The sequence below is a fragment of the Ambystoma mexicanum genome, chromosome 3q (assembly GCF_040938575.1).
Source record: "Ambystoma mexicanum isolate Mex_15411 chromosome 3q, UKY_AmexF1_1, whole genome shotgun sequence".
In the NCBI taxonomy this organism is placed as follows: Eukaryota; Metazoa; Chordata; class Amphibia; order Caudata; family Ambystomatidae; genus Ambystoma; species Ambystoma mexicanum.
In genome coordinates this window covers 251438875-251465431 of record NC_090926.1, presented here as the reverse complement: position 1 = coordinate 251465431, position 26557 = coordinate 251438875, and the positions used below count along the sequence as shown (strand labels likewise).

At 43.9% G+C, this 26557-nt stretch overlaps 1 protein-coding gene across 1 annotated transcript in view; it reads right to left on the bottom strand.

Annotated features, from left to right (window-relative positions):
- GPD1 (glycerol-3-phosphate dehydrogenase 1) overlaps window positions 1-26557 on the bottom strand; it is a 229405-nt gene that overhangs the window by 143145 nt on the left and 59703 nt on the right. The window contains exon 2 of the mRNA XM_069653678.1: window positions 16625-16802. Within this exon, the coding sequence (XP_069509779.1) occupies window positions 16625-16802 (178 nt within the window). The remainder of the gene's footprint in view (window positions 1-16624; window positions 16803-26557) is intronic.

The window sequence follows — 26557 nt, the reverse complement described above, 5'->3', positions numbered from 1 at the left end:
CAGAGACCTCACGGCACTAGAGCTGACACTAATATCGGCCCCACCCAGAGGGAAGGTCTCCACATTATATCGGCTCTAGATAAGCATGACCCCACAATCAAAGAGAGATATATGATCCACTGAGAGAAAGACCTGGGGCGACCGATAGAGGAGGAAACCTGGAACAAGATCTGGGCGAGAACCCATAAAGGCACCCAATGCATCAACAACAGATAATGCAGATATAAGATCTGCTACAGATACTACATCACACTGACATAGCTGCAAAAAGTCAACCCAAACATTCCACTGGGCTGCTGGAGGGGCTGCAAAGCGGAAGGTACTCTGTTTCACTTGTTATGCAAATGCCCGAAAGCAACAAACTATTGGAGAGAATTACTAGACCACATAAAAGCAATCACAGGCCTTACAATCCCCTGGGATCCAGGGATTGTCTTGCTGGGGGACACAGGGGATGGAGAGCTCCCCCTGACAGGCCACATAGCTATTTTATGTACACACCTCCTAACAGTAGCAAAAATCGCATTAGCACGGCTCTGGAAGAACCCTACAGGACCATCAATCCCACTATGGTGGGCAAAATGCTGGGACACGGTCATTGCCGAGAAGATCACGGCTCTCCGAACAGGGAAGCTGAACCAATTCCAGAACACCTGGGCCCCATTTATGGACTTTGCAGCACAGTTCCCAACCCTCTCCCGTAGACCCCCACTCACACGTTGGTTGGGATAATCGGAGGGACTACGAGACACCAAAACAGCAGCACTGCCACCCCCCTCTCACTCCGGACTGAGTCAACCAGACCAGAATCTACATCCTCCCACTAGTAAAGTATTAAGCCACTAAACCAATATGTGATATAATGTATTCCAGAATATATGCAATGTCTGATGTACTGTCATAAGTTAAAATACCAATAAAAGGTTATGTTGAAAAATAAAAAAAAATAAAGGTTTGTCTTTGTTGGGATCCAACCTAGTATCAAGGCAGCTTGGTCCCTCCACCAAACAACATATGTTTGCCACTGCTTTTCTGTTTTTTTTAACTCACCGTAACTTTCCCAACATGTTAATCTGTGCCCCTTGCGGGGTCTATGATGCCGGATTTCTTAAGCCTATCCATAAGGCACTTGTCCAGTAAGCTTTCCCATTTATGTTTGGAGATGATCAAGTATAGGGAGCAACTGTCTATCATCATCTTGATGGGTATTTGACCGATCCGCACTTTAGAATTTGGGTATTACATTCCCGAACTATCTTCCCAGAGATTGGTAATGGCCATCACATTTTCGCTGTCGCGGCTCTCTTCATCTTGAACACATCTTATTTCAGTGGAATACAGCTGTGAAATGTCCCCTAATCCCAAAGTTAGCACATTTCTTGTTGACCACTGGGTGTGTGCAGGAGTTGGCCAAGCCTCCTTGCCTTCCTCAATGGAAGCACTTGTACGTCTCGATATCGCGTTTTCTACTGTCTCTCTTCTCTTTTGGTTCCCACTCATTTCTCTTTGGGACGTCAGTTTTCTTTCTAACAAAAGTAACCAATTCTTCCACTCTCTTGTCTGGTTTGTGACATCTTGTGTAAAAATTAGATCTGTTATTGGCAATATTTGTTTTGAGCAAATAGTAGTCATCGAATTGCTTCAATGCTATTTCATAAACATTAATTTTGCGTGCCCCATGCTCTTCAGTGAGTGAGGGGATTGCTTGAAGCTTCCTTGACCCTTCTGGCCCTAGTGTGTGAAGTAGCAGTGATTTCTTTGCATCCGCAGTGAGCACTCATGTTCCACGCACCGAAGAAGTTTAAAAAAACATTTTACACTCAGCATGGGTTATGGCTGATTCCCCAGGTACTGACAAATAATTCCTGGGGTACTTGCTGTTAATGGCATGCTCATGCGATGTCCACAGGGAATTCAATAGAGTCACTTGTTTGCTCCCCCGCGCCCGATATAAGGACTACTGTTTTTGTATCTATGCTTCCTGATGCCTTTCTTTTTCTTTAACACTACGAGTTCAGTTGGGTGCACACTATACACTTTGTTCTTTGTATTCCAAGGGTGCAGCATTCTTATCTGTTAACGTCAAGCTGCATACAGTATTCTTCCTATATATAATTACCTCAGATCAGATGCTTTCTAGGCAACGATGTGGTCACAATGGTCTCTGGGATCCCTTTAAGAGCATGGTTCATTACTCTATGGAAGACTGCTGCCACCTGCCACCTATCCCAGCCCGAAGAGCCTCATGGGATTGCCTCACATCAGAAGGTGCTTCCCTCTAATGTGCTTGTGGCACAAATGCTTCCCGTAGTACAAGGCCTCCATTGGCTTGGGTCCTAAGGGGCAGATTTCAGGACAGCAACAGTCACTGGAAGGTAGTGCTAATCAGGGGCTTCACAGGCTCTACCTCCCTGCTACTTCCTGGCTGCACTGGCGGTTGGTTGATGAGCCACTGGGGGGTTCCAGAATGTGGACTCAGGCCCTAGTCAGTAAAATGTAGTACCAATAATGAATACAGGATCATCAACGACTGGAATGAGAGGTGGTTGTAAAAGAACGTTAATTCACTGAGAAAGGAACAACACACCTCTCTCCACGTTTGTCTTAACTGTCCCTGAAGGAATGTCCTCCCCTTCCATTTTAGGTCCCGAGGGTAGCATTCTACAACACATGGGGAAAATCTTCAGTAGGGAAGAATGGAGAAAAGGGCACAAGATGCTACACAAACCTGTTCTTGCTTCCACATTGCAAAGTGGTATTTTAAAACGACACTGATCTTCACATTATAATGATTAACCCATTTTCCACGCACAATTTATATTCATTCAACCAATCACTTTGCCCACCATTCCACAAACCATGCATAAGCATTAACTTTTAAACTTGTTCCTATTAATTCTGCACATTTTATGGCCATACTGTACAAAGGTCTTTTCCCATTGTTTCCATTTTATGACCGGCTTCTCCAGATAGTATCAAAAACCTTGTGGGAGGTAGTACACTTTACATATTTCTGCTTGTGATGTTATAGACCCCCACACAGTGTGTGGTTGCCTAGTGTTCAGAAGTAGTTAATGGCTTTCTGGCACCCGACCAACTGGGACTCTGGCACCAGACAGTGCCCAAAACAACCTTTAAGCCAGTATGTAATTAAGAACTTTGTGTATCCACTTCATCTTCCCTGAATTTAGTACCCGACACCTGCTCCGGTGCCTGATGAGGTACCCATATGCCTTTCTGACGATACCCCACTCGTGTTCTGCTTACCTGCTCTGCTTACCACATACATGGTGAGGCCTTCCCTATCCTCTGTGCAGAATTATTGCAATTTTATTGGGCTCTGCCGCACATACCGCATGGTTGAGCCTTTTAAATTATAACAGAGCTGCACTATGAATGTAGAAATAAAATATCATCACATTCTTTCTGGCTTTTCATAGAAGGTGTGGCCCTTCTTTTCATTATGCCACACTTTATGTCCGTATGGGTAGTATTACTTGCACTTGACCATAAAGCCCATGTAGCCCGGTGAGGGTTTCTACCGTAGCAAGTTGGGTGGCTATAGACATGTAGCTAAATCCTTGGTACTGCATTCAGTGAGACTTTGCAGTGCTTACATGTGTGAAGGTGAAGGTGCACCGTTCATCAGGATGGGGCTCTTCTATCTTACCCCTCATTCAACTGCCACGTAAGCGCACCCCACCAAATTTGGCATACACTCAAGTGTGTCCTTTGCTGGCAGACAGCTTCCAGCATTCAATGGCAAGCCCACTCTCCACCTATGCTCCCAGTGCAAATTGTGTTCACTTTAAAGGCTTCAGATGCTGACACTTCTAAGTTCTTTAAGGGGTTCCCAGAATAGGAACTCTGCTATCATTACTCAATGACTTGCTATCCCAACTGTCACTCCGTTTCTGTTACCATTGCAAGTCCACATTCTCTCTGCACAAATTCCAGATCTCACTTGACTTCTAACCTCATTCCGCAAGCACAACACAGGATTCACCCATTCATCAGCAGGGAAATATGTAGCAGCATTTGAGTGTGGATCTGTTCTGCTGTGTAGTACGACCATTTGTTCTGATTCTTTTATTCAACATGGAAGCTCTTATCAAGCAAAGCTCCCTTTGCCTACAACACCCCGGACTCCGCCTGCAAATGTGGAAGCCATCAGGAGTACTGTGCTTGGCTCCCAGACAATCATATGACTATCTGGTGGTTCGTTTTAAATAATTTTATTTTCTTGGCCGCATCCTGCTTTGTCAGAGGACCCTGTGCACCATCTGAGGGTCTTGACTTCAAAACGAATCTCCCTGGGCCTGCAACACCCAGGAAAGACCTAGAGCACTGAGACTGACTCCCAGAGGATGTGAACCAAGGTTTCCATTATTCAGTCTCCCATGGGGTCCAGATGAGGAGTCTGCAGCCATGGGTGAAAAAGAGCAAAGAGCAGTGCCCTGTTTGGAGCAGTTTGGCCAGAAAGCGCCTAGGGCCTGAAATCACGCTGAAGCCAAGATTTTGCTGATCTCACCCTTTACATGACTTCTACTTCCACACATAGGGAACCTTCCACCCGCTGACTATCCTTTAACCGCAGAGCTTCTGTTATCTCACAGCACCAAGGAACATTCCTGTTTTGGGTCTGTTAACTGTCTTTTGATAACCTATAGCCCAATTCCAGCCCAACTCAAAGCGTACACCTGGATCTGTTCACAAACCATCCACCCTTTCCCTTTCCGCTCACCCAGCTACTCTTTCTATTTGGCTGCATCATTTTATATCTTCACTTGCCGATTTATTCTACTATTTATCATGCATCTTGACTTTGCTCCATTCCTCCTCCTACTCACACTTCTATTTTCCTTCTCTCATAGCCTTCAGCCTCAACTTGGTGTAATATATGCATCTCTCTTCAGCCTCTCCATCTTCCTCATTCACTCCTGCACCCACGCCCCTCAAATAAGTCACTCCTGTGCTCTCAGGATCTCCAACCTGATCTATCCTCCTCTCCTACTGCATAACACCTGCAGCTCTCCCCAAACTCCCATCACTCTTTCACTTGTGCTCTGGAATGCACAATCCCTCTGCAGCAAGTCTGCCTACATGACTGACCACTTCACCTCTCATCACCCTCAACTTTACTTTCTTGCTATCACAGAAACCTGGATCTCCCCACATGACTTTGCTGAGCTAGCAGCTCTCAACGCCGACTCAGCGACCTTCTCCCACTCTCCCATACCTGTTGGGAAGGGCAGCCGTGTGGGGTGCCCTATCAATAGGGCCCTCAACAGTGCCCCTTGTGAGAAACCTGAAGGTGTCTCCCTGACTAGTCCCCGGGCGTCTCTCATCCAGGTGGCCAGGACACGGCCATCGCTATTGGATCCAGTTCCTAGGCGTGGACCAGTGAGGGAGGATCACCTGGATGGGGGGGGTTCTCAGGGAGTGGAAGTGGGACACCGACGGGTGAGACGCAGTATCCCCCTTCTTCCGACAACTTTCCCCAACCTACCACGTAGGATACACAAGCATTTTACCCCTCCGACCCCTTTTACGACATGAACACTCTTGCACATTGCGAAGGACGACGGACTAGCACTTGAGCTATTTACTTTTTTTTTTTTTACTTTTTTTTATTCAAAATTGGTTTAGTTGAAAAATCAACTTTTTCAATATTTACATCAAGATTATTTCATCTTTTTACATGGTCGAATGCAGAATGTCATCTGATTTGAAACAATAAGCAATCCAACATAAGCAGTGAAAATCCCAGAGAAACAAGAGGTTTACTTGTGATATGTTACATTATCAGAGGATCCCCACCATTACATATTAGAACATTTATATTACTTTCCCAGTAGATTCAAGGCATTTAGATATTGAACTGTAGCTATAATTAAAGAAACATTTGTTGTATTAAATATTTCATACCACAGTTGTTCTTTTGTGAGTAACATTTTATGTTTAAAGAACTTGAAGAAATGTTTTATTCTTAGATCAAGGAGAGAAGAACATTCCGATATTAGATGGCATGTAGATTCTTCTTTCTTAGGGTTTTTACAGAATCTACAAGTAGTGTTTAGCATTGTAGTTTTAGAGAATTTTGCCAGTTTGACCTTCGTTGGCACTAGGTCCAATCTGAAGCGCAAATAAGAATCTGCATATGATCTATCAGGGAAGGATGAGATGTATTTCGGAATATCGTTCAATGCTTTTATCATGAAAGGACCTGCTTTGAAGGCTGAATAATGTAGGCATAGTTCCCTAGTTGAGATCCAGTCAAATCTAAGGAGCTTAGTTTTTGCCTTATCCGGGAAAAGAGCAAGGTCATTGAAGGAAATATCAGCTCTATCTAGAGTCTTTTTACATTCCTCGACCCAAGGGGAGATCGAATTGTTGGTTGAGGATTTCATCCAGTCTTTTACCGCCAGAAATCCGTTTTTAGCATTATCTGGTGTAAGGAGAGCTTTCCGATAGAGTGCTAGCCTTGCCCAAGTGACTGCCACAACTAGAGAGGATAACCCAAGTTCATATCGAATTATGGCTATTGGGAAACTTTGGGGGACCGGCAATATTTTTTTCCAATATAGACCTTCATGTAGTCCCAGTTTATTTGTTGAGCTATTTACCTAACATGTCCCAACACCAGGGTCAGACAAATGTAGGCAACTGACACTAACCACACTCACCTGGCGGCCCTTTCCCTTCCCCACAGGGATAAAAGGTGGAGCACAAGAGGACAATATGAGCAAAGCAGACCGCACGTCCAGGAAGCTAACTCAGCACGGCAGTTCAAGAGGAGGAGAAAGACGGTGCATACCGAGAGGGTGACATGGGGAGAAGCGACCTTACTCATTCCGACCAAGGCCTGCGAAACCTCTGCAGAAGGAATCATAAAACTGTGAAGAACAGCAGGCATGTGTTACAGCAGATGTCAATGGTACACGAGACCCCCCTCCACTGATAACCAAGCTGGGGAGAGACGCTTGTCTCTGTGGTACCAACCTTGACTCCAAAGAGAAAGAAAGCCAAGCGGTTCCTCGAAGCCGGTGAGTCGAGGGGAGAGTCGATAGGAATCCGAACTGTGTTGAACGAAAAGTATCAAACGGCAAATTGAACTTTGAAAACATAAAATTGATTTAAAAGGGGGAAAACCAGCAACAGAGGAGTCTGGCAACATGTGGTTGCTCACTCAGGAAAACTCTGGGCGATGACCCGATTGTTAAAACTACCGTAACCAGAAGTCAAGGAAAAGAGTCAAAGTGGCCATACAGGGGTCTTGTAAAATCCTCTGTACAGTCGAAGGTATTTGACCGACAGATGATTGTGAAGCTAAGGGAAGTGAATCCCACATCGTAAGAGTTGAATGGAAAAGGTGCGATTGACAAGATTGGCAAGAGTGTACACGAACGAGGGATGCCGATAAAGAGGGGGTGAAGTCTAAAGTTCCAAAAATACAGTGTGTTGACAAAAGTGAACCCAAACAAGGGATGTCCACAGTGAACTGTACAAAAGATATTAAGACTTGTGAAGAACGCCATAGTGAACCCGAACGAGGGAGGCGAACAGTCGAAAGACGCCATAGTGAACCCAAACGAGGGAGGCCAACAGTCGAGAGGGGCCTGAGCCAGAATGAAGGCGATCCAAGGGGTGAATAGTCATCACCCAAAGACTTGTGAATGCCAGAATGCCAGAAGGGTCTGTGCCCGAACGAGGGAGATCCAAGGGGTGAACAGTCATCACCCGAAGATTTGTGAATGCCAAAGGGGTCTGAGCTCGAACGAGAGAGATCCGAGGGGTGAGCAGCCACCACCCGAAGATTACGTGCAAACAGAAACACACTTTGAACCTTTGTTTATTATTTTGAACCACAGGCCCTTGAAAACATAGCTATCGGAGGTCCTGGTATCATTAAGGAACTATCTAGGGATCTGCGCCCGGAAGAGGGGGAATCCAAGGTTCATAGGCATCACCCAAGCAGAAAATAATCTTTGTTTATTATTTTCAATACACCAGGCCCACAGTGGCAAAAAATACTTTTTGATAGAAAAGAGACTTAACCACTAAATGCCCTGACTGCTGAACGCTTAACTGTTAGCTCTTACTCAGAAAGCTTGAGCATGTTCTGTGCTCCAAAGTTCCCCCTTGTCCTGTGATGAAAATGCAGGGAAAAGAGACCTCAAGTATCGAATCCTGACTTATCATTTCTGAACACTTCTTTCTTTCTTAAGAACATTATCCCACACTTCTTTTTTGTATTTAGCATAAGGATTGGCAATAAGTTTTTCTTAGTATAGGCCCTTTTATTTGACACAAAACCACTAGTACTGCCTTATCATTATTTGATGGTCAAAGCTTGCTCCCATCTTAGATTTAGTTTTAGATTACGCATTTTTCAAACCTACCTTTGCAGTTTAATAAACACCCTTGAACTGTGCTCATTTGTGTCCGTCTTTGCTGTTGCCACCATGAGTTCCTTACACCTTCTACCCCCACCTGACATCAACTCTTCCTCATTTGAATATACCATTATTCAACTTCCACCCTCCTACCCCTCACACTGTTCTGGCTCCCTTTCTAGCCCCTGTCCCTCTCAACTCTGTCCCTGATCCGACCCTTCTCCTTCAGTCACTTGATACAGACATCCCCCTTGCCATGCTGGGTGACTTTAAAACCCCAGGCCCTCTGCACCTGCCTTGAACTTAACTCCCTTCTATCTGATCACTCCCTCTGCTCTATCCAGGACAAACCCAGCCACTCTGATGGGAACTCTCTTGTCGTCGTCCTTCTCTCTAATTCACTCTCCTCCTCTGACCTCTCCATTTCCCCCCTCACTCCGATCACTCTATTCACTTAAACATCTCGGTCCCTCCACCTTCTACTTCTTATCTCCCTCCATGAATGACTAAGAGAAATGTCAGGCAGAACTCTCTTGCCCCGTAACTCGATAATGTGAGAACCACTTTCCTGTCTCTTTCCCCTCTCCATGCCTCTTCCCTTGAATGTGCTTTCTCTGACTTTCACTATGAATGTATGACTCAATTTGACTAGCACCCTCCTGTTCGCACATTCACACCTTCCCGTCCCAGTCCTCAGCCTTCGATTACCTCTAAAATCCAGACCCTGAAAACAAACATGCGCCATGGCCTACGATGCTGGTGCAAATTACGGACACCTATCTTACTCCTAGCCTACAAAGATTCCCTTGCTGCCCTAAGTTCTGCATTGGACTCGCCTCCTACTTCACAAACCTAATCTCCTTCCTTCGCAATCACCCCTGCAAACTTTCATCTAGTTGCTCCCACCTCCCAAGTCAATATCCATCGTCCTCCTCGCTTTCTGCTAATGACTTTGCTCACTACTGTTCCTTTAAAATCTGTGACACTTTCGCCGCCCCTTCCCCACCTGAACCCTTTTTCTGTTCATCACCTCTCCCCTCTACATCTTATGCTCATGACTTTTTACTAACCGCTCCTATTAAATTAACACCCATCCATCACAGTTCCAACCCATCTTTCACTCCTATCGCCCCCCCAAATGGTCAAAGACTTAGTCTCAATCACTTGCCCATATCTCTCTGAGCTCATTATCCTCTCTCTCTCTGCTGGACATTTCCCTGCCTCTGTCAAATTTGCAACTTTCTTACTCCTTCTGAAGAAGGCCTCTGCGGACAAAAAGGTCCCAACAAACTATTGCACAGTTTCTCTCCTTACCCATTATTCAAAAGTCCTTGAATGGATGGTCTTCGACCAGATCACCAAGTACCTTGAGGATAATGGCGTTTGAGACCCATTTCAATATGGCTTCTGCAGTAAACACTCCACTGAGACTGCACTTATGCATCTCTCAAACTTTCGCTCCAATGCGCCCCATTCCAAACTCTCTTCAATACTCATGATTTTGTACCTTTCTGATGCTTTCAACACTGTCAACTACTCCTCTCCCCTCCTCACTCTCTAGGAGCTTGGGCTTTTCGCAAATCTACTCTTGCCTGTATCACCGCCTACCAGTAAGGTTGAGTCTTTAAAATCTATTAGAACTCGCCATCCTCTGACCCCACCTCTCTCTTACGTTACTTTACTGCTTATAATGTACCAACACACCCGAATGCCTCAGCACGCACCTAAAAACAAAGGACAAATGGATAGCAGAGGGAGTCAGAACGAAGAGAGGCAGCAAAATTGGTCAGAGAATCTAATCTAGTCCTCTCGGAAAAAGAGGGTCTTGATAGTCTTCCTGAAACGGGCCAAGCACGGAATAGATCTAACAGAAAGTGGAAGCTCATTCCAGGTCTGAGTAGCCAACCGGGCAAAACTGATTCCACTGTATTTCTTAAGATTATATCGTGGAACAGTAAGAAGTTGACGTTTATTGGAGCAAAGGACCCTCCTGAGAGGGACCAGTTTCAGGCGTTCTGTCAAATAGCTGGGGTCCAATCCATTGAAAGATTTAAAGGTAAGAGTAGCAACATTATGGCGAATTGTTAGTGAGACGGGTAGCAATGTAAATTGCGCCTAGCCAGGCTCACATGTTGTTGCTTCTTCAGCCGTGAACAGCGCTAAAAGCTCAATTTTGAGTAATCTGGAACCTGTTCAGATTGATGGTGGAGATGCCATCCAGTAAACTATTACAATAATCCAGCTTTGAGAATAGCAGAGCAGAGTCAATGACCGCCAAGTAAGGGAGAATTTGCCTGAGGAGATTATTAAAGTAGGCGCATGAAGAGTGTAAGAAAGAAACTTGTCTATTGAACAACATCAAAGAATCAAAGTACACACCAAGAGTCTTCACAACCGGGGATACTTTGATAAAGTTGTCGGCAATGCAAAAGGGACTATACAGAGTATCTAGTTTCTTAAACCGAGAGCCAGAATATACTATCATCAACTCTGTTTTATCGTCATTCAAAGCAAGAAAGTTTAAAGACATCCAGGATTGAATGGCGGCATAGATGTTATTGATGGAAATGGTATCAAGGGCATGGTCACCCGTCAACTCACTTCAACCAGTCTCTTAAAAAGCAGTGCATGGTCTACCAGGTCGAGAGCAGCTGATGAATACAGCCGTGTGCCCTTGGTCAATGATGCCAAGAATATTCAATTTAAGATCCAAGAGGGCTATCTCAGTCCCAAAGCCAGGCCGAAAGCCAAATTGACGACTTCCTGGGATCCCATGAGTTTCACAGAAAACTTGCATTTGAGAGTATGCCACTCTACCCCAAATCTTTAACAAAAAAGGTACGTTTTTAAATAGGGAGAAAGTTCCCTGCTATTGCTGAATCAAGGCTGTCCTTTTTTTTAAGTGGAGTGATTCATGTCTCTTTTAAAACAAGAGGGACAGAGGAATCCAAAAACAAGACATTAATAATCCTGGTAATCCATGGAATGAGAACCTCTGACTCTTTTATAATGTTTAAGGGCATACGTCCCCCATATAAGAGGTAGCTTTCATACCTTTCAAAATGGTAACCATTTCAGACTCAATCACTTGATGAAAAGTGAACAAAGGCAGATCTTCAAGGGCTCCATCTACTCAAATCGGGGTCTCTGGGGGTAGAGTGGCTAACTGAAGATTAAGAGACTTTAATTTCTCTAAACATAAATCAATGTTTTCCTGATGTGCCAAACATTCTCGGGGAAAATTAATCCTGAATACCCTCACACCAGACATCGCTTTTTTAGATTTTCGGCCTAGATTTCTTCCCTTCCAGTTCATGGAGAATATTAAAGATCTCACGCAAACTAGATTTGGCCCAGAGAATTCTAGAATTATAATTAAGACGTTTGCAGCACAAATCGCTTATTTATATGCTGAAACTGCCTTTTTATAATTCATCAAGGTATTCGGGCAAGGGCTTTTCCTCCACGCCTGTTCTTTCAACCTCTTTCCTTCCTGATGGAAATCAAGTAATTATTAAACTATTTGGAGTTTTTTGCTGTCCATTTTAATACTTTTTATGATCCCGGGAGCAAGAGAACCTACTGCCTTAGAAATAGTTTGTTGAAATTGGGCCACAAGATATTCGACCATCGTAACTGAGGGCAGGCCATATAGGCAGGCAAACATAAGATTCTAAAAGCTAGGGGAGTGATATTTTTTTAATTTTTTTTAAATCTTTTTTTATTTGATAGGGTGACATACTATGCAGCCATTATTCAAAGGAAGAGTAAACTTGAACGTAATGAGATGATGCTCGGACCGTGGACTTGGAGAGACCTCAGTTAGAGTGACATCAATGCTGTCGGTCAAGATCCAATCCAAGATGTTACGATCTTGATGTGTAGCACAGTGTGCTACCAGTTTAACACCAATAGCCTCAAGAGCACCGGTGAGAGCCATAACCTCACCATATAAGTCATTTCCAGCCCAGAGGTTAATGTTCCCTAACACCATAAGGCGAGACAAAGGTTTTGAGATCTCATTACAAAGTGCAATAAATTGCTCTTCAAAGAGTGGCATTTTATGAGGTGGCCGATACAAAATCAAAAGATGATGGTACTAGTAGGATCTAAACTAAGATTTACCAGTAGAGGTTAACAACTTTCTGGTAAGACTATTTTAGTTGAATTAATCTTCAAGGAATTTTTATAGAGGAGCGCCCTTTAGATGAAGTGCGATGAACCCTGTAGTATTTGTACCTTCAGAGGCTTCAAGTGAAATAGCATAAGTCGAAGCTTCGTGCAACCATGCTTCCGTGATGGCGAACAGATCGAATTTGGCTTCCGCCAGCAGATCAGTCAGTTCAGCAGAATGTTGCACCACAGAGCCTGTATTTAATAGAGCCACCCTTAAACACAATGAGTTAGCCACTGAAGATTCGGTATAATCAATCACATTCCCCTGTATAAAGTTAGAGTTATTAATAGAAACACTCTGAGGGGGTTTAACAGACGTGGATGGGTTTGATATAACACAAGTGTCATCCTATGAATCTGGGCATTATATTTTAAACATAGGATCAGTCCTTGGACCTCTGCTCTTCGCCCTTTATACTTCTGCCCTAGGAAGACTTATCTCATTGTTTGGCTTTCACTATCAGTGTTTTACTGATGACACTCAAAAATTATTTTCTCATGTCCCTCCTTCACCCCAGCCATCTCGGAATGGATTACAAACAGTCTCACTGCAATTTGGCACTGGATGGCTCCCTGCTGCAAGTAATCTTTCTCGCGGCTTCCATTGCCATCCCTCCCCTCCTATCCCTTTCCAGCCTGACTTTTGTGCTCCCTCACCCACAGCTCGCAATCTTGGAGTCCTCTTTGGTAGCGATCTACGAGTGCAACAATTCATCACTGCCTTTGCTGTTTGGTTTAACCTCAACATTTGGAAAATTCCTCCTTTGATTACTAACCACTGCAAAAGAAACTCGAATCGCCACTCGCATGCTCAGCATACTTGACTACTGCTCAAAAGTAATTGCTTTGCTTTCCTATTTACTCTTTCCTCCCACCAGACATGTTCCTCAACTTTGCTACCAAAACTCTTTACAACCAACCCAGATTCCATCCCACTTCTACCTATTGACACCATGCTGATTGGCTCGCCATGCACAATCTCTCCCTTTTCAAATGCCTTCTCCCTGTCTACAAAGCTATCAATGGTCTTGCTCCTCAGTACATATCTGATTGTATCTCAGTTGACTCACCATCTCGTTATTTCGTTTCCTCTGTTCCTCTCTTGCACTGCACTCAACCACTGTCCCAAACCCTCCCTGTGTCTCCTCTTGCTTCCACTCTGCCTCCCTATTCGCCCCGGAGTGCACTGACCATAGCAATCAAAGCCAGCCCAACTGTGGGTCACTTCGAAGGTCGGCTTAAACTTCACTTATTTGCTAAAGAGGGAGCTTCCCCCGCTCTCTCCCCATCCTCCCTACCTTACTCCATCACTGCCTCCAGTGACGCTAAATATATATAATTATTATAATGTAATTTTGTTTATTTAAATAGTGCTTGTCTTTAGTTTGAAGCACTTACCCCTTTAGTTTATGTTACCTTTGTAATACCTGTTAGCTGTTTTCTTACATATGTTTTCTGTTTCTTTTGTTTTGTCCCTGGTATATGTCCCACTTTTGTATACTCTCATAAACTGGCTCAACCCTTGTTCTCATCTTTGTGCTATTGCACAGGCACCCTTCGTGTTAATGCCTCTGCCATCTGTAAATGTGTAATTGTAAGTTATTTCTGTACGAAATTTGACATCCCTGTTCTTCAAATGAATACAAATATATACAGAAAATAGAAATACACTAAGCATCTGAACCCTGTAAAAGGGTTTAATGGTAGACTGAACCCTCTGATTTTGAGTCTGTTGTTGACCAAGGAATGGCTTGTTTTCATGCTGTCCATCTGGATGCAGAATTCTTACTGTTACAGCTTCTGTTTAACTACAAGAGTAGAGAAGATTGACAAGCCTCTGTATGAACTCCAAGTTATGGTATGGGAATAAACTTGTGATAAGATTTCGAGGGCGTGCAGATTCTTCCACCATGAGGCAGCAGCAATGGTCAGCTCAAATGTAAGACAAGCCCCAAAGTAGTTGTAGTTAATACTTTGCATGATATTAATTCACATGAACTGTGTTAAAGCTTCTATATAGGTTTAGCTCCAAGCACATAATAAGATTAATGTTGTGTATGGGTTTTTGTAAATAATTATACATGCACTCAACCCACATGAGTCTAGTGCAACAAAGACGTGTTTGCACAGACAGGATTCGAATTTGAGGGGAGCTGTGAGCTTTTTAGCTCCTGATTGTAAGCTAGAAGAGCCTGGTTAACTTGCCACCAACAGCTACCAGGAGATACTTTTGGCTCTCCAAGCCAACGGATGCTGAAAAACTCACCCATGTGAATTTAGAATATCTCTATAAATATAAATTATACATTTGCATACTATGTGGCAGTTAGATTTACGGAACACTATGTACTAGCGCCTCATTCCCAAGTAGTAGCTCCTGGTCACTGGTTAATGCTAGATACCCAGGAGCGTCTTTTAGCTCCTTAGTTAACCCACCTTGGTTTCGAGTATTGACATATCACTTCTTTGTGCTAAATATTGTCCATGGTCACGAGGGACAGTCTTATGAACTTTATTTATTATTCTACCAAAGGGGAAGTTACTTGATTTTACTTTGGTGTGCGTTTCAAATCCAATTGGGGCAGACATAAGATTATTTTGGGTGCTTGATGGCTGGTTTTAGCTGCGCGTTGCAGCTCCCTCGACTACCAGCAATCCAGTTGAGCATGTTAACCTCAAAGGGGGGGGTCACTGCAAATTCTCAAACAACATAAACATACCAATTGTAAACGAATTTACTTTACACAAATTATGCATACAATACAGCAACTTGTGTGGTTGTGAAAACAAAAAGGTATGGCCAAGAGGGGTTACAAACGAAATCCTGTAAAAGCCATATACATTTTGGGTCTCTGGAGCATTCTTGTTGTTTATCGGGAGGGAGCTTCTTGGGACCACCCAAGTCAATAAGAAGTGAGCGCCTGGTGCTGGGGATGAGGACTTTGGAGCATATTGTCCCAACTTCAGGGGGGGCTAATCAGTTCTGGAATTAAAATAATCAAACTGTGTGGAGATGCCCATTGCTGTAGGGAAATGAAGAGATTTCACCAATCATTCCTATCTAAGGCACACCCGAAAATACGTGCAGTGCTTCCTTTGAACATGCGACATTTCTCTTTCATACCACTAATCACGCGCTCCACCTCATCCTCGGTCACCAGACCCTCCAACCCCTCCGCCATTTCCCTGGTCAAGGCCGGGATCTGGATCGAGTTCAGGAATCCCTCAATCTCCACCTCACCCCCATTATATTCAGATGAGTATAGCTTCTCATAGTATCGGCGGAAGGCCTCACCAATGTGGGGTGTGTCGTAGCCTACCTCTCCCACCTTGCTCCTTACCGCTTTCACTAATCTGCTTCTCTGCACCTCCCTCAGTTTCCAAGCCAGAATCCTGTCCGCCCTGTCCCCTTTTTCGTAATACTTTTGTTTGACCAGTAGAAGACTTCTCTCTGTCTTGTGGAGGAGGAGATCTTTCAACTGGAGTCTATAGTCGTCCAGGGCGGCCACCTGGTCACGGTCTAGGGAAACCGTGGGGGGACCCCCCGGTTGGAGTAGGGCGATTTTCTCCCTGAGATACCTTTCCTGGGCCTCCCTTTCCCTTTTTTTCTGGACATTTCTATCTTCCATCCTACGGAATATACTGATATGGGTCATCAAAGCCTAAGAACTTTAAAAACTGTAAATCAGCAAATCTCACCATGGCCTAAAGGTCGACTTGCTGAGCCATTGCTGCCAGACGGCTGAGCTCAGATAGGGAGAGAACTAGAGCAGATGCCGTGCCATGAGAATGGGCATCTCATGTCAAGGTTTGGCCCTGATGCCTAAAACCTGACATACACATTCAAAACTGCCCAATCATTCAACACCTCTTTTCCAATACCTTTGATGAAAGCAATTCAGCCTAAACCCCCATTATCACATGCTCATAAGAATCAGCTTCAGCAGATCCAACCTTGCTTAACACCAAGTTCTACAAAGCCCCTTAGAACTCTGTCCCTACAAATGTGTTGACAGAAGACGCCCACATCACCCGCGAATCCCCCAGCTCACCACATTGACGGGTAGTTTGTGTCCCGGCAGGTACTTCACGTTTTCATGCTCCGTATTGATAATCTCTGTCAGTTTCTTGTCATTCACCATCTCCTCAAACACCCACATCTTGACGGTGCTATCAAACTGGTCAATCCTTTTGGCATTCGCCCCAATAATCTTTGCAATCGCCGATCCCCTGTGAAGGAAAATAAATATATAAAAAACCCTTAAGAGAAAGGTGGCAGATGCCCGTTGATTGACTAGAGTAGTGGCCAACGTATGATATTCTCCCAAGGTGAAAGAGGCAATACTAAGAGGTTGCCAGTTCTCAAGCTGGAAAATCAGAGCACTGTCAGTGCAACAGCACTACAAATAACGTTTTGCTTGAAAAAATGTGGTCCTTGACCAAAAACAAGACTCGTGTTTAGACAGACTAAAAACTGTGTAGAAAGAAATAAATGAATAATAAGAGCTTATATAATATCACATTTATAATAGCTGGTCCATAGTGAGAGACTGACTTAAATCCTGCAATGCTCAGAATTGGAAAAGAAACACATAGCAAAAATGCATTGCACTTTCGAATCCCATCCCCCTCCCGAGCAACATGACTTTGAGCTCTCAAACGGACATCTGGATTTCCAGCAGAAATTCAAACCATGTTCAGTACCGGCAGCTTTCCAAACGGGTTTTTCTTTAGTGAGCCCTACGCCAGTCTTTACTGCCTGACACAAAAAGGGGTGGGCGATAAGCAGTAGCTCAGGAAACTCATAGGTAGAGGGGAGGCAAAACAGAAGGGCAACAGAGGGCTACTTGAGGCAGGAGAAGACTTGGGTAGTGGTATACATTAACTACGCCCAAATTATTTCGGATGTCACAGGAGAGTAGGAAGAAAACAAGATGACCTGGGAAGATGTAGCATATATACATACCCCCAAAGGCCTAATGGCAGTCATAATGATTGGGGGATAGTGACAGCGTTCCAAATTAATGAACAGCTGACTGGTACTGAACCACTGTGGAGCTGACTATAAACCTAAACAAGCCTAATTAAGTGCACGAAAAATGGATCACCCACCAGAACTGAGTCCAGTATTTATAACAAAGTTGTCAATGAATAACCCTTCAATCTTTTAATAACCCAGATTCTATTGCCACTCTGGAGGCTTCTTATTAGGAAAGGTCACCTATATCTGCACATTCAGCATTAAGGAAAAAGGTATATTTTAAAAGTTTAAAATACAAGCTAACCAGTTTCTTAAAGTAAATGTTAGAAAAACAAATCAGCGTCCTCCTAAGGAGAGGCCGTGATACCTGAACCACCAATCACCATATCCTTATTGGCATAAATAGTATGTTCATTAGTCCCTCATCATTTTCTTTGCTGCTCATCACATCTTTTGCGAAACAACATATCAATAAAATATACTGCATTTTTAAATATTATTCAATGTTCACTTCACAACAATAGGACCAGTACAGTTGAGCTTCGGTATACAAAGAAACCTTTCACACAAAAAACCTTTTCATGAAAAAAGACAATACAAAAATAACTGTAGTAGTATACAGTAGAACTTACAGGAGGAGGGGCAGGCATTTTGTATTGATGGGTGATGTGGTCAGTTTTGTAATCTTTGTAGAGAGTCATGCAAATATGAAACGTATGGCATAAACTGTAAAATATTAAGATGTAATTTTCTTTTTCTTTTGATGTAATTTTAGATGTACTTTATTTTATTAATGTTTATTGTTTATTTGTTTAACTTGTGAAAAGTTTGTAATGAGCTATAACATAATTTTAAAAAGTAGTTCTATATGTGGGTGAATAAAGAAGAGCATGCACAGTAAAACCTGCCTTTGGGCAATTGTGAATCGTATGTCTGCCATAAAAGATCTAGTTAATCACCATAGTTACTCCAGTACTCAATTCTAAAACATGTTCTGGCAAATAAGTGGGATGCTGTTGCCTTGATGCGCAAGACTGAAACATGTGCCACAGTATTGGAAAGATGAGGCTGTTCATATATGCTGCCCGCTTACGACCTCACCACGCCAGGCTTCAGTCACTTACTTCATTTTAGCTCCATCTTTCGGGACTGTAGCTATTTATCGGTATGGCTCCGTGGGGACTGGCAATGGGCCTTTGGGGAAAAAGGGGGCTAAGGGCACAGTGTGCTGAACTTCTTCAGGTTCGTACAGAGACGTTTTTATGGGAGGGCAAAAGGGGCACTTTACCAGGGCCCCCACCTTGGAGGGGGCCCCACAAGGCTGCCTGATCTAAAGAAGTAAGATTCCTTTGTTCACAAGACTTTATTGGCACACATCAGGATATTTTTTGGCATGGTGCTGCGGCTCTAAACCTATTGCCTGTCTGTTTTGTCAAGTACATTCTGCCTCGATAAATTCATCATGTAATTCTTTATGTGTTCACTGTGGTATATGGGGAATTATGTTGATCATGTGCAATAGCCAGATTTGAAATGCATATTGGTAAATTGAGTGCCACAATGGTTCAGAAGTCAGCTCAGTGTGTTAAGCACTCATTGCAGAGATGTGTGTTCCTATGCAAGATTAGAATAGGACATTCCTGTAAGGCTGGCTGAGCCTTTCCTATGTCTGAAGTTTATAAACCTGCCTGCATGTACTTGGTCTTGCAGCACAGCAGGTGTGATTATCAGCAATGTACCTGCACCAGATAGGGGTTGCTATAAAAACAAACATGGCATCCTTATGGTGAAGGTCTAGAAATTGGTTTGTTCAGATGGGGTGTTGTAAAATCTAGGCAATCACCTCCAACGGTGAGCATAAACTGTTAATCCAAGAAATTAATAAGGATCAAAATTTGGGACCAAAGCATTCATGCTTTTATCCTGCCGTTGCCAGCAGACAATACAGTGATCCTGGTCAAATCATTTAATATCTTGTACATTACTGTACTGTCTTCTGTGAGGTTTACCTCCTCACGTGCTGGTGGCATCGTTTAGCCTATTACTTGATCTTTCTTCTTATGTAGGCCATTTGAGTGGAAGGGATGGTAGACAGAAGGGAGCGGACCAGATGCTGCAGGACTCGGGCAAACATATTTTAAAGTCTGCTCCTTTGACACAAAAAACACTTTGCATTTATTTTTAAAAGTCAAAGGTTTTTCTGCATTTTTATGAATGACAATTTCACAAGCCAGTGTTTTGGAAGTATGTAAAGCTTTAAAATACAAAAGACCAACCCAGATTAAATCTGTTAAATCAAACTGATTGGTATGCTGGTACCTATATAAACTTCTTTTGAAAATGGAGAGAATGAAGCTACAATCATTCTGTGTTAAACCATTCTATATTTGTTTTTACAAATTGTCATGTTTGGTAATGTGATTGGTGTACTTTCCAAGTCAGTTTTATAAAATGAGATTATTTTAGTTCATGGTAAGAACTGGTAATGAAGTGTTCAAATGCAGAAATCGCAGAGTTGGCACCAATCTCAGATTCACCCCTTAAACAGAGTGTGTGATGCTGGGCATCTAATTTAATCTTGTATTGCCTTGCCTCTCGAAATTGCCAGTCCCTAAACCTTTCAAAATTGTCAGCCCTTCAGAGAGATTTCCTTCTCAGGGTATGATCTTCAAAGCAGCCTCACGCATGGTTTCACTGGCTATAGTGTTGCTTCCACTATGAGCACTGAGATATTGCACACCACAGGCACTTTATTCTTTTTATCTCTAATGGCAACACTATTTGAAAACCATGTCTTACTTATAATCTCATTCTGTCTGGATACAGACACCTTCCTGGTAGCTTCTAATCCACATCCACTACCCATGCTATCATATGTGTAGCTTTCTCCTTCCTAACAATTGGTCTTCTCTATCCATGCTTGAGCGTGGTTGCGTTCTGTGAGGCAGCAAATGTGAGTTCCCTGTCTATTCTGGCTTACATGTACATTTTACATACAGCCCCCCTGCATTAATACTACAGGCTGAATACCTTCCTGGATTCTACTGATAAAAAGTCTCCTGTATCTGTACAGGAAGTACAGAAGTAACCTCTTTGTAGACTGATAATGTTGGCCTTCAAATGTTACTGGTTTATCATTCTGATTAGAGCAAGAATGAAGAGGGTAAGGGAACTTTCCTTATTTTTAATGCTGTTAGGCAGCATATCAACCTATGGGTTGTGATTGCGGCAGGGGGGTAGCGGGGTAGATATTCTTAATCACTTAATTCCTTTGGTTTGGTGAAGGGGGGCCCCAAAGATGTCTGTGCCCAGGGATCCAAAAGTGCTTAAAATGGCACTGGGTTGGTAACTCCGTCTAACTTTTATGTATCAACACCCTTCCTTCAAACGAGTGGGAGGATTGTCAAGTATGAAAGGTCTTGGTAGTAACTGCGATGACAAGAACTAAAATAACCAAATATGTTACTCAATGTCGCATTAGCAAACTGACCTTAGAGTTTAGACCTGATGTCCAGAGCATAGCCTGCACAGAATGTATGGTGTGAAGTAGCCCGATTAGCCGAGCCAACATGAGGAAAACACTGATAACGAAAGGACACGGAAATGGCACCTTTGGTGCCTGGGGCCTAAATGCATGAGCATGGATTACATAGGAGTTTGGGAGAGAGAGAAGTGTGAATGCTAACACAAAATGGTTTGCAAGATACAGTCTTGTGGGCAAAGGCCATCTTAGGTAGCTCTTTCCCCTACTCTGGAACACCATAAAGAGACAAACGATTTTCCGAAAGTGTGCACACCTAATGCCATCGAAGTAAAACCTCAATGCAATTTGGCATCCAAATTCTGTAGGGCCCTTCCTGCTTCTGAAGTTAAAATGGCTTACACAGTAGGAACATAAATGTAGTAGTATATTTTGTGCTTCGGTTTACAAAGAAACCTTAAAATAAAACTGGAGTAGTATATGTGAAATTAAGATCAAACCTTGGGCAGATAAGAAGATTGAGCCTGGAGTACCATTTATCATTCTCAGCGACACGTAGGCATTTCCAGTCTTGAGAGCGTGAACGCCACATTGTTTTCCAGATCACCAGTTTATTGTGACTAGTATCAGCGGGTTTAAATGCCAATGTGGCAAAACGAATAGAGCAAAATACAAATCCCACATGGGGAGCAGTTTTCTGGAAGGTTGCAAAAAAAGTAACCTGAAGTGCTTCCATTGGCTCACTCATATGAAGCTATATGCACTTCAGAATTCCTCAATGAAGACAAAAATGAAAGAAGATCGATAAATTGACAGGGTGAGTTCAGGACTTGTCTTTTCAACACGTAGAGGCTATCAACATGCAGTCAGGTTGTTAGGATATCAACTTGAATCAGACTTAATGTAAATAACTCTTAGACTAATGTTCTAATTTCAAAATTAAATTCCCTATGAAGACTATTGAATAAACACGTTTTAAATTGTAGAAGTATGTAATGAAAAGCGATTATAACTTCTATGTGCATAAGAGGTTGGGAGGAAGTCGATGAAAACAAAACGGTTGTTAAAGAACATAAAATGAACTATTTTTCACATGTTGTTTGTTTTAGTTATCGTTGCCTGACAAGTACCGTGTGGGATGGAACGACTCGCAACTATGGGCGCTGATCCCCATGCACCCAGCCACCCCAAAGCAGGAGCAGTACTGGCACTTGAAAAGAGATGTAGAGGTATTTGCAACGGATCAAGCTGGAGGACTGGAGTTGCCTTTTACTGGGCAAAGGGCAGCCACCACCTCCACTCCACCCAGCTGGGAGACTAGAATTGTGCTGACTCCCAGAAACGGACCTGGTGATTTCAGGACTGGTCTTTTCAACACATAGAGACTATCAAATGCAGTCAGGTTGTTGGGATGTCAGCAATTATTATTTTACCAAATTCCCCTTCCGGGACCTTCATCTTGTGGGCATAACTGCGCCAATCGACTCAGGAGCTGGGTGCCCAGACAAACCAATAATGAAAGATTACATTTCCCACAATGCCCATCAAAAACACAAACAAAACCCAGACTGAATCCTGGAAGCGGAATTAGGGGCTAGGGAGAGCGTAAACCTGGACAAACACTCAGCCCTGTCACTTAAGAAAGGGAACACACCTGAAAACCTGTCACAGGACCCAAATATCGAATTCAAGCAGTCAAACCACCCTCAGAGGGACTACATCTCCCACAATGCCCTTCTCACAACCAGAAACCCTGAAACAGATCAGGGACATTCAATTATCCCTTCAAGGAGCAGGAGGCATAGCAAAACCTTTCCAGGACAGGGAGACTCTGGGAGAAACCTATACACCCCCAGAAACCCCCTAACGCACTTGTCTTCCCAACAGCAGCACAGCATAATATCCTCCACACACTGCTCTCCCTGCTCAAAGTTTCAAAATGGCCACCAGGGTTCGTAGAGAATCACCCCAACCCTTTCAGCCTCAATCTGGGTGTCAGGAAGTGAGAGTCTGGCCAAACCCAACCCTCATACCCTTTAGGCTCACAGCTGTAGACTATAAGCCCTATTTCCAATTAGGACGAAGGGACATGTAACTATATAATCCGATCAGCCCAATTCATTGAGGTGGCTGACAGGAAGTGGGGGGGAGGGGGAGCTGGAGAAGTGAAAGCAGGGGAGAGGAGGAGATAATCTCTACAAAAGAAAAGAAAGTGGTGAGATTTAAAAGTGAGAGAATTGAAGTATAAAGAGGGAAGAATTAAAACCAGGAGTGGATTGGAAGAAAGTAGCAGTAACAGAGGACAGGAGGATGGAAGCAAAACCAGGAGTGGGGTGGCAGGAAGAGACAAGAGCAGAGGGAGGAAATAAAACCTAGAGTGGAGTTAAAGGATGGAGTAACATTAGCAGGCCGAAGGGAGCAAGTAAGACCCGGAGAGGAGTGGATGGTGGCGACAAAAGGCGGTAGGAAGGAGACCGCGATAAATCAGCAGGAGGAGTGAGGGGTAGGTGAGAGTGAGGAGACTAGGGATGATACATCTTCAGATGAGGCGAGTGAAGACAATTGGCCAGGTGGTGATGAGTACTGGAAGAGAAAGAAGAAAGCCACAGAGAAAAGAGATTGTGAGTTAATTAAGATAATAAAAAGCGAGGAAAAGAGCCAGAAGCAGGCTAGTCATTTAGAAGTAGGAAGTTCGAGGGGGCGCTGTTGCATGGCAGGTAAGATGGCTTTGCTTCATTAGCGCTACGGTCCACAGAACATTTAGCAGCTAGATAGCATCCTTTCAGATGCACTACAGCTCCCGATCACAATAGACCTGGTGTCCGGGATGAAGGTGGCACAGCCCGTGGGGTTGGATTAGGTTGCCTGTGCTGGGAAACCTAGTATCGAGCTGAGGCCTGGGAACAGGCAAGCTGTGTCGTGCCCTGCCGGGAGGTCGCTCCAGCTTGTGGGTGCACAGTGTTGTGTGGAGCCTCGCCTGGACGCCTCCGGTGCCATTGATACACTGGCTGAGCACAGACGCGATTAGGTAGGTTTAGGCGCGATATTGATCCTTCCGACGGCTCCACGTGAGCGGTAACATTGGGGATATAGCGATGTGCGTCTGGAGAGGGCCAGAGGCATATTACTGGGCGGCTGCAGAGGAAAAGTACCTGGCTCGATGAGGCTGGTGGAGATGGGATCTCTGGCCTACCGGTAATGCATGGTGTGCCCGTGTCGTATTCTGTTGATGCTTGCTATACAGGAGCACAGACCGCATCTGTAAGGGCGCTTTGTCATAATAAAGCTACTTATGTCCTTATACTTAGAGCCCTCCCACCCCTCTGCCCGGGTTGAAGCTGTACCCAGCCACATCTTGCCTGCATGATCCTCGAGCTGCCGTAGGGCTTTTAGGGAACCAGGCGTCACAGTGAGCCCCCCAGGCTGCAGATCTGGCTCCCCGGCTGCTTCTCCACCCAGGAAGGTGATGGGGGTGATGCTGTGCGACCCCACACCCTGGCAATGACCGTCTGAGCCGGGTATCAAGATGAATGAGTGTTGGGCGCTGTGATCCTACAGAATAGGAGTGTTGCCACACCGGGTAGTGAAAGTTCCTGAGACATGGCCAGTATATTACATCAACTGTGGTGTTCTGCAGAACTCACAGCTACTGTTGAGAAGATGACGAAAGGAGCGGGTAAAAAACAAGGCAGCATGGACACAAAATATGCTGAAAGCGCCCCCCCAAAGCTACAAACATGGTGAAATCGGACCAGCCGATGGCTCCCGTGGAAAACGACAAGTTGAGGAAAATAATGTCTTGCATGCAGGAGTGCTTTATAGCAGTCAATGAATTATGGGTAACATCAACTCCAGTCTTAAGAAAACAGACAAGAGACTGAGACAGGAGCGGTGGAGGATGAGGCGACCAGTATCCATACTCACCACGCAGGTTCGCAAAAGCCCTCAAGAAGTGCGATGAACTGGAGTCGAGGTCCTGCCACAATAACATCTGCATCAGAGGTATTCCGGAGGACATTATTAAGGGAGACATGGAAAAATGTGTTGAAGACACCCTCATCTCTCTCCTAGATCACCCCAAGCTATCGCCTAACTTTGCGGTGGAACGTGCACACAGGTCACTGGCCCCTAAACCAAATCCGAGGACCTCCCGGTCCCCCGAGGCCCATAATTGCTTGTATACTCAACTATAGAGATAGGAATTCCATCCTACATGCAGCAAGAGAGAAGGGTGACTTTACACATGGCTCCAGCAAAATTCATATATATCCTGATTTTCTGGTAGCAAGAAGAAGGGAAACTCTCCTTGGGGTAATAAAGATGCCACACAATAGAGGTGTTAAATATGCAATGCTGTTCCTGGCAAAACGTAAAACGGAACTTCAAAAAATACACTTCTTCAAATTACTGGTAGAGGCGATGGCTTTCATCGAGGCTAACCTGGCAACCACTGCAGTGGGTGACTGACCCCCACTGTGACCGGTCTGTCAGACAAATTGTGAACACTCCATTCTGGTACCTGTTCCCTCTGTTTTATTATATATGGCATTGGGTTATGGTATTGAGCCACTGAATCCTGCATTAGTAACCCTACCAAGATAGGGTGCATAAGATCCCTATTCTCCACTATGTTTCATTGGATAGCTTTTCGAAGTTCCATGTCGGTTCCTGGGAGACCGCCACCCCCATGCAGATTTGCAAGTTTTGTTGTTTTTTAAAGGGCTGGGATTTTACTACCACAGTTTTGGGGGGAGATGGGGGGGGGGGAAGAGGCAGGGGGAAGGGACTTTAAAAAATAAAACCACACTTGGCTATTCTTACACATACTGGTTAAGCGCTAGCATCCTATCAAATTACACACATAGGGTGAGCTTGGAGCTGTACTATTGGCTGCTAAATCCTCCTCCTCACAAGATATATGATGGCTGAAATAGTATGAATGCGTTGGAGCATTAGGGGCTTGGGTTATCCCGTCAAGATGCGTGAATTGCTTTTGCATGCGGAGCGACATGGGACAAAAATATTATTCTTGCAGGAACCCCACGCATTATCAGCACAGAGTGCGAGCTTTGCTAGAAGCTGGTGTAACAATAAATACGAAAAAATATGACCCTATTCTGCCCAGGAGTTCTATATAGTAAAAAAACAATCGCAAATGAAAAGGGTCAATCTTACCTATACATATGACCCAATAGTTTGTTGTATACAACGTACAAGACACACCTTATTATGTTAGTAAAAAGTGTTTGTATTCAAAGGTAAGGACCTAATGGTCTGTTAGCACACATAAATATAGAGTTTCCCATTCAAAGACATGAAACAAATACATGATGCTGTAGAACAAACATTTTTGAGACAATTGAGACTCAACATTTGATAAAAATGAGTTAGACAATACATTACCTATTGCTGTGTAGTACCACAGCAGGGGTCAACAAATTATTACCTTGATATAGCAAAAAACATGAGAAATGTCAATAGAAGCAGTATTGACAATTTTACACTGCACTGAGGATTGAGAAT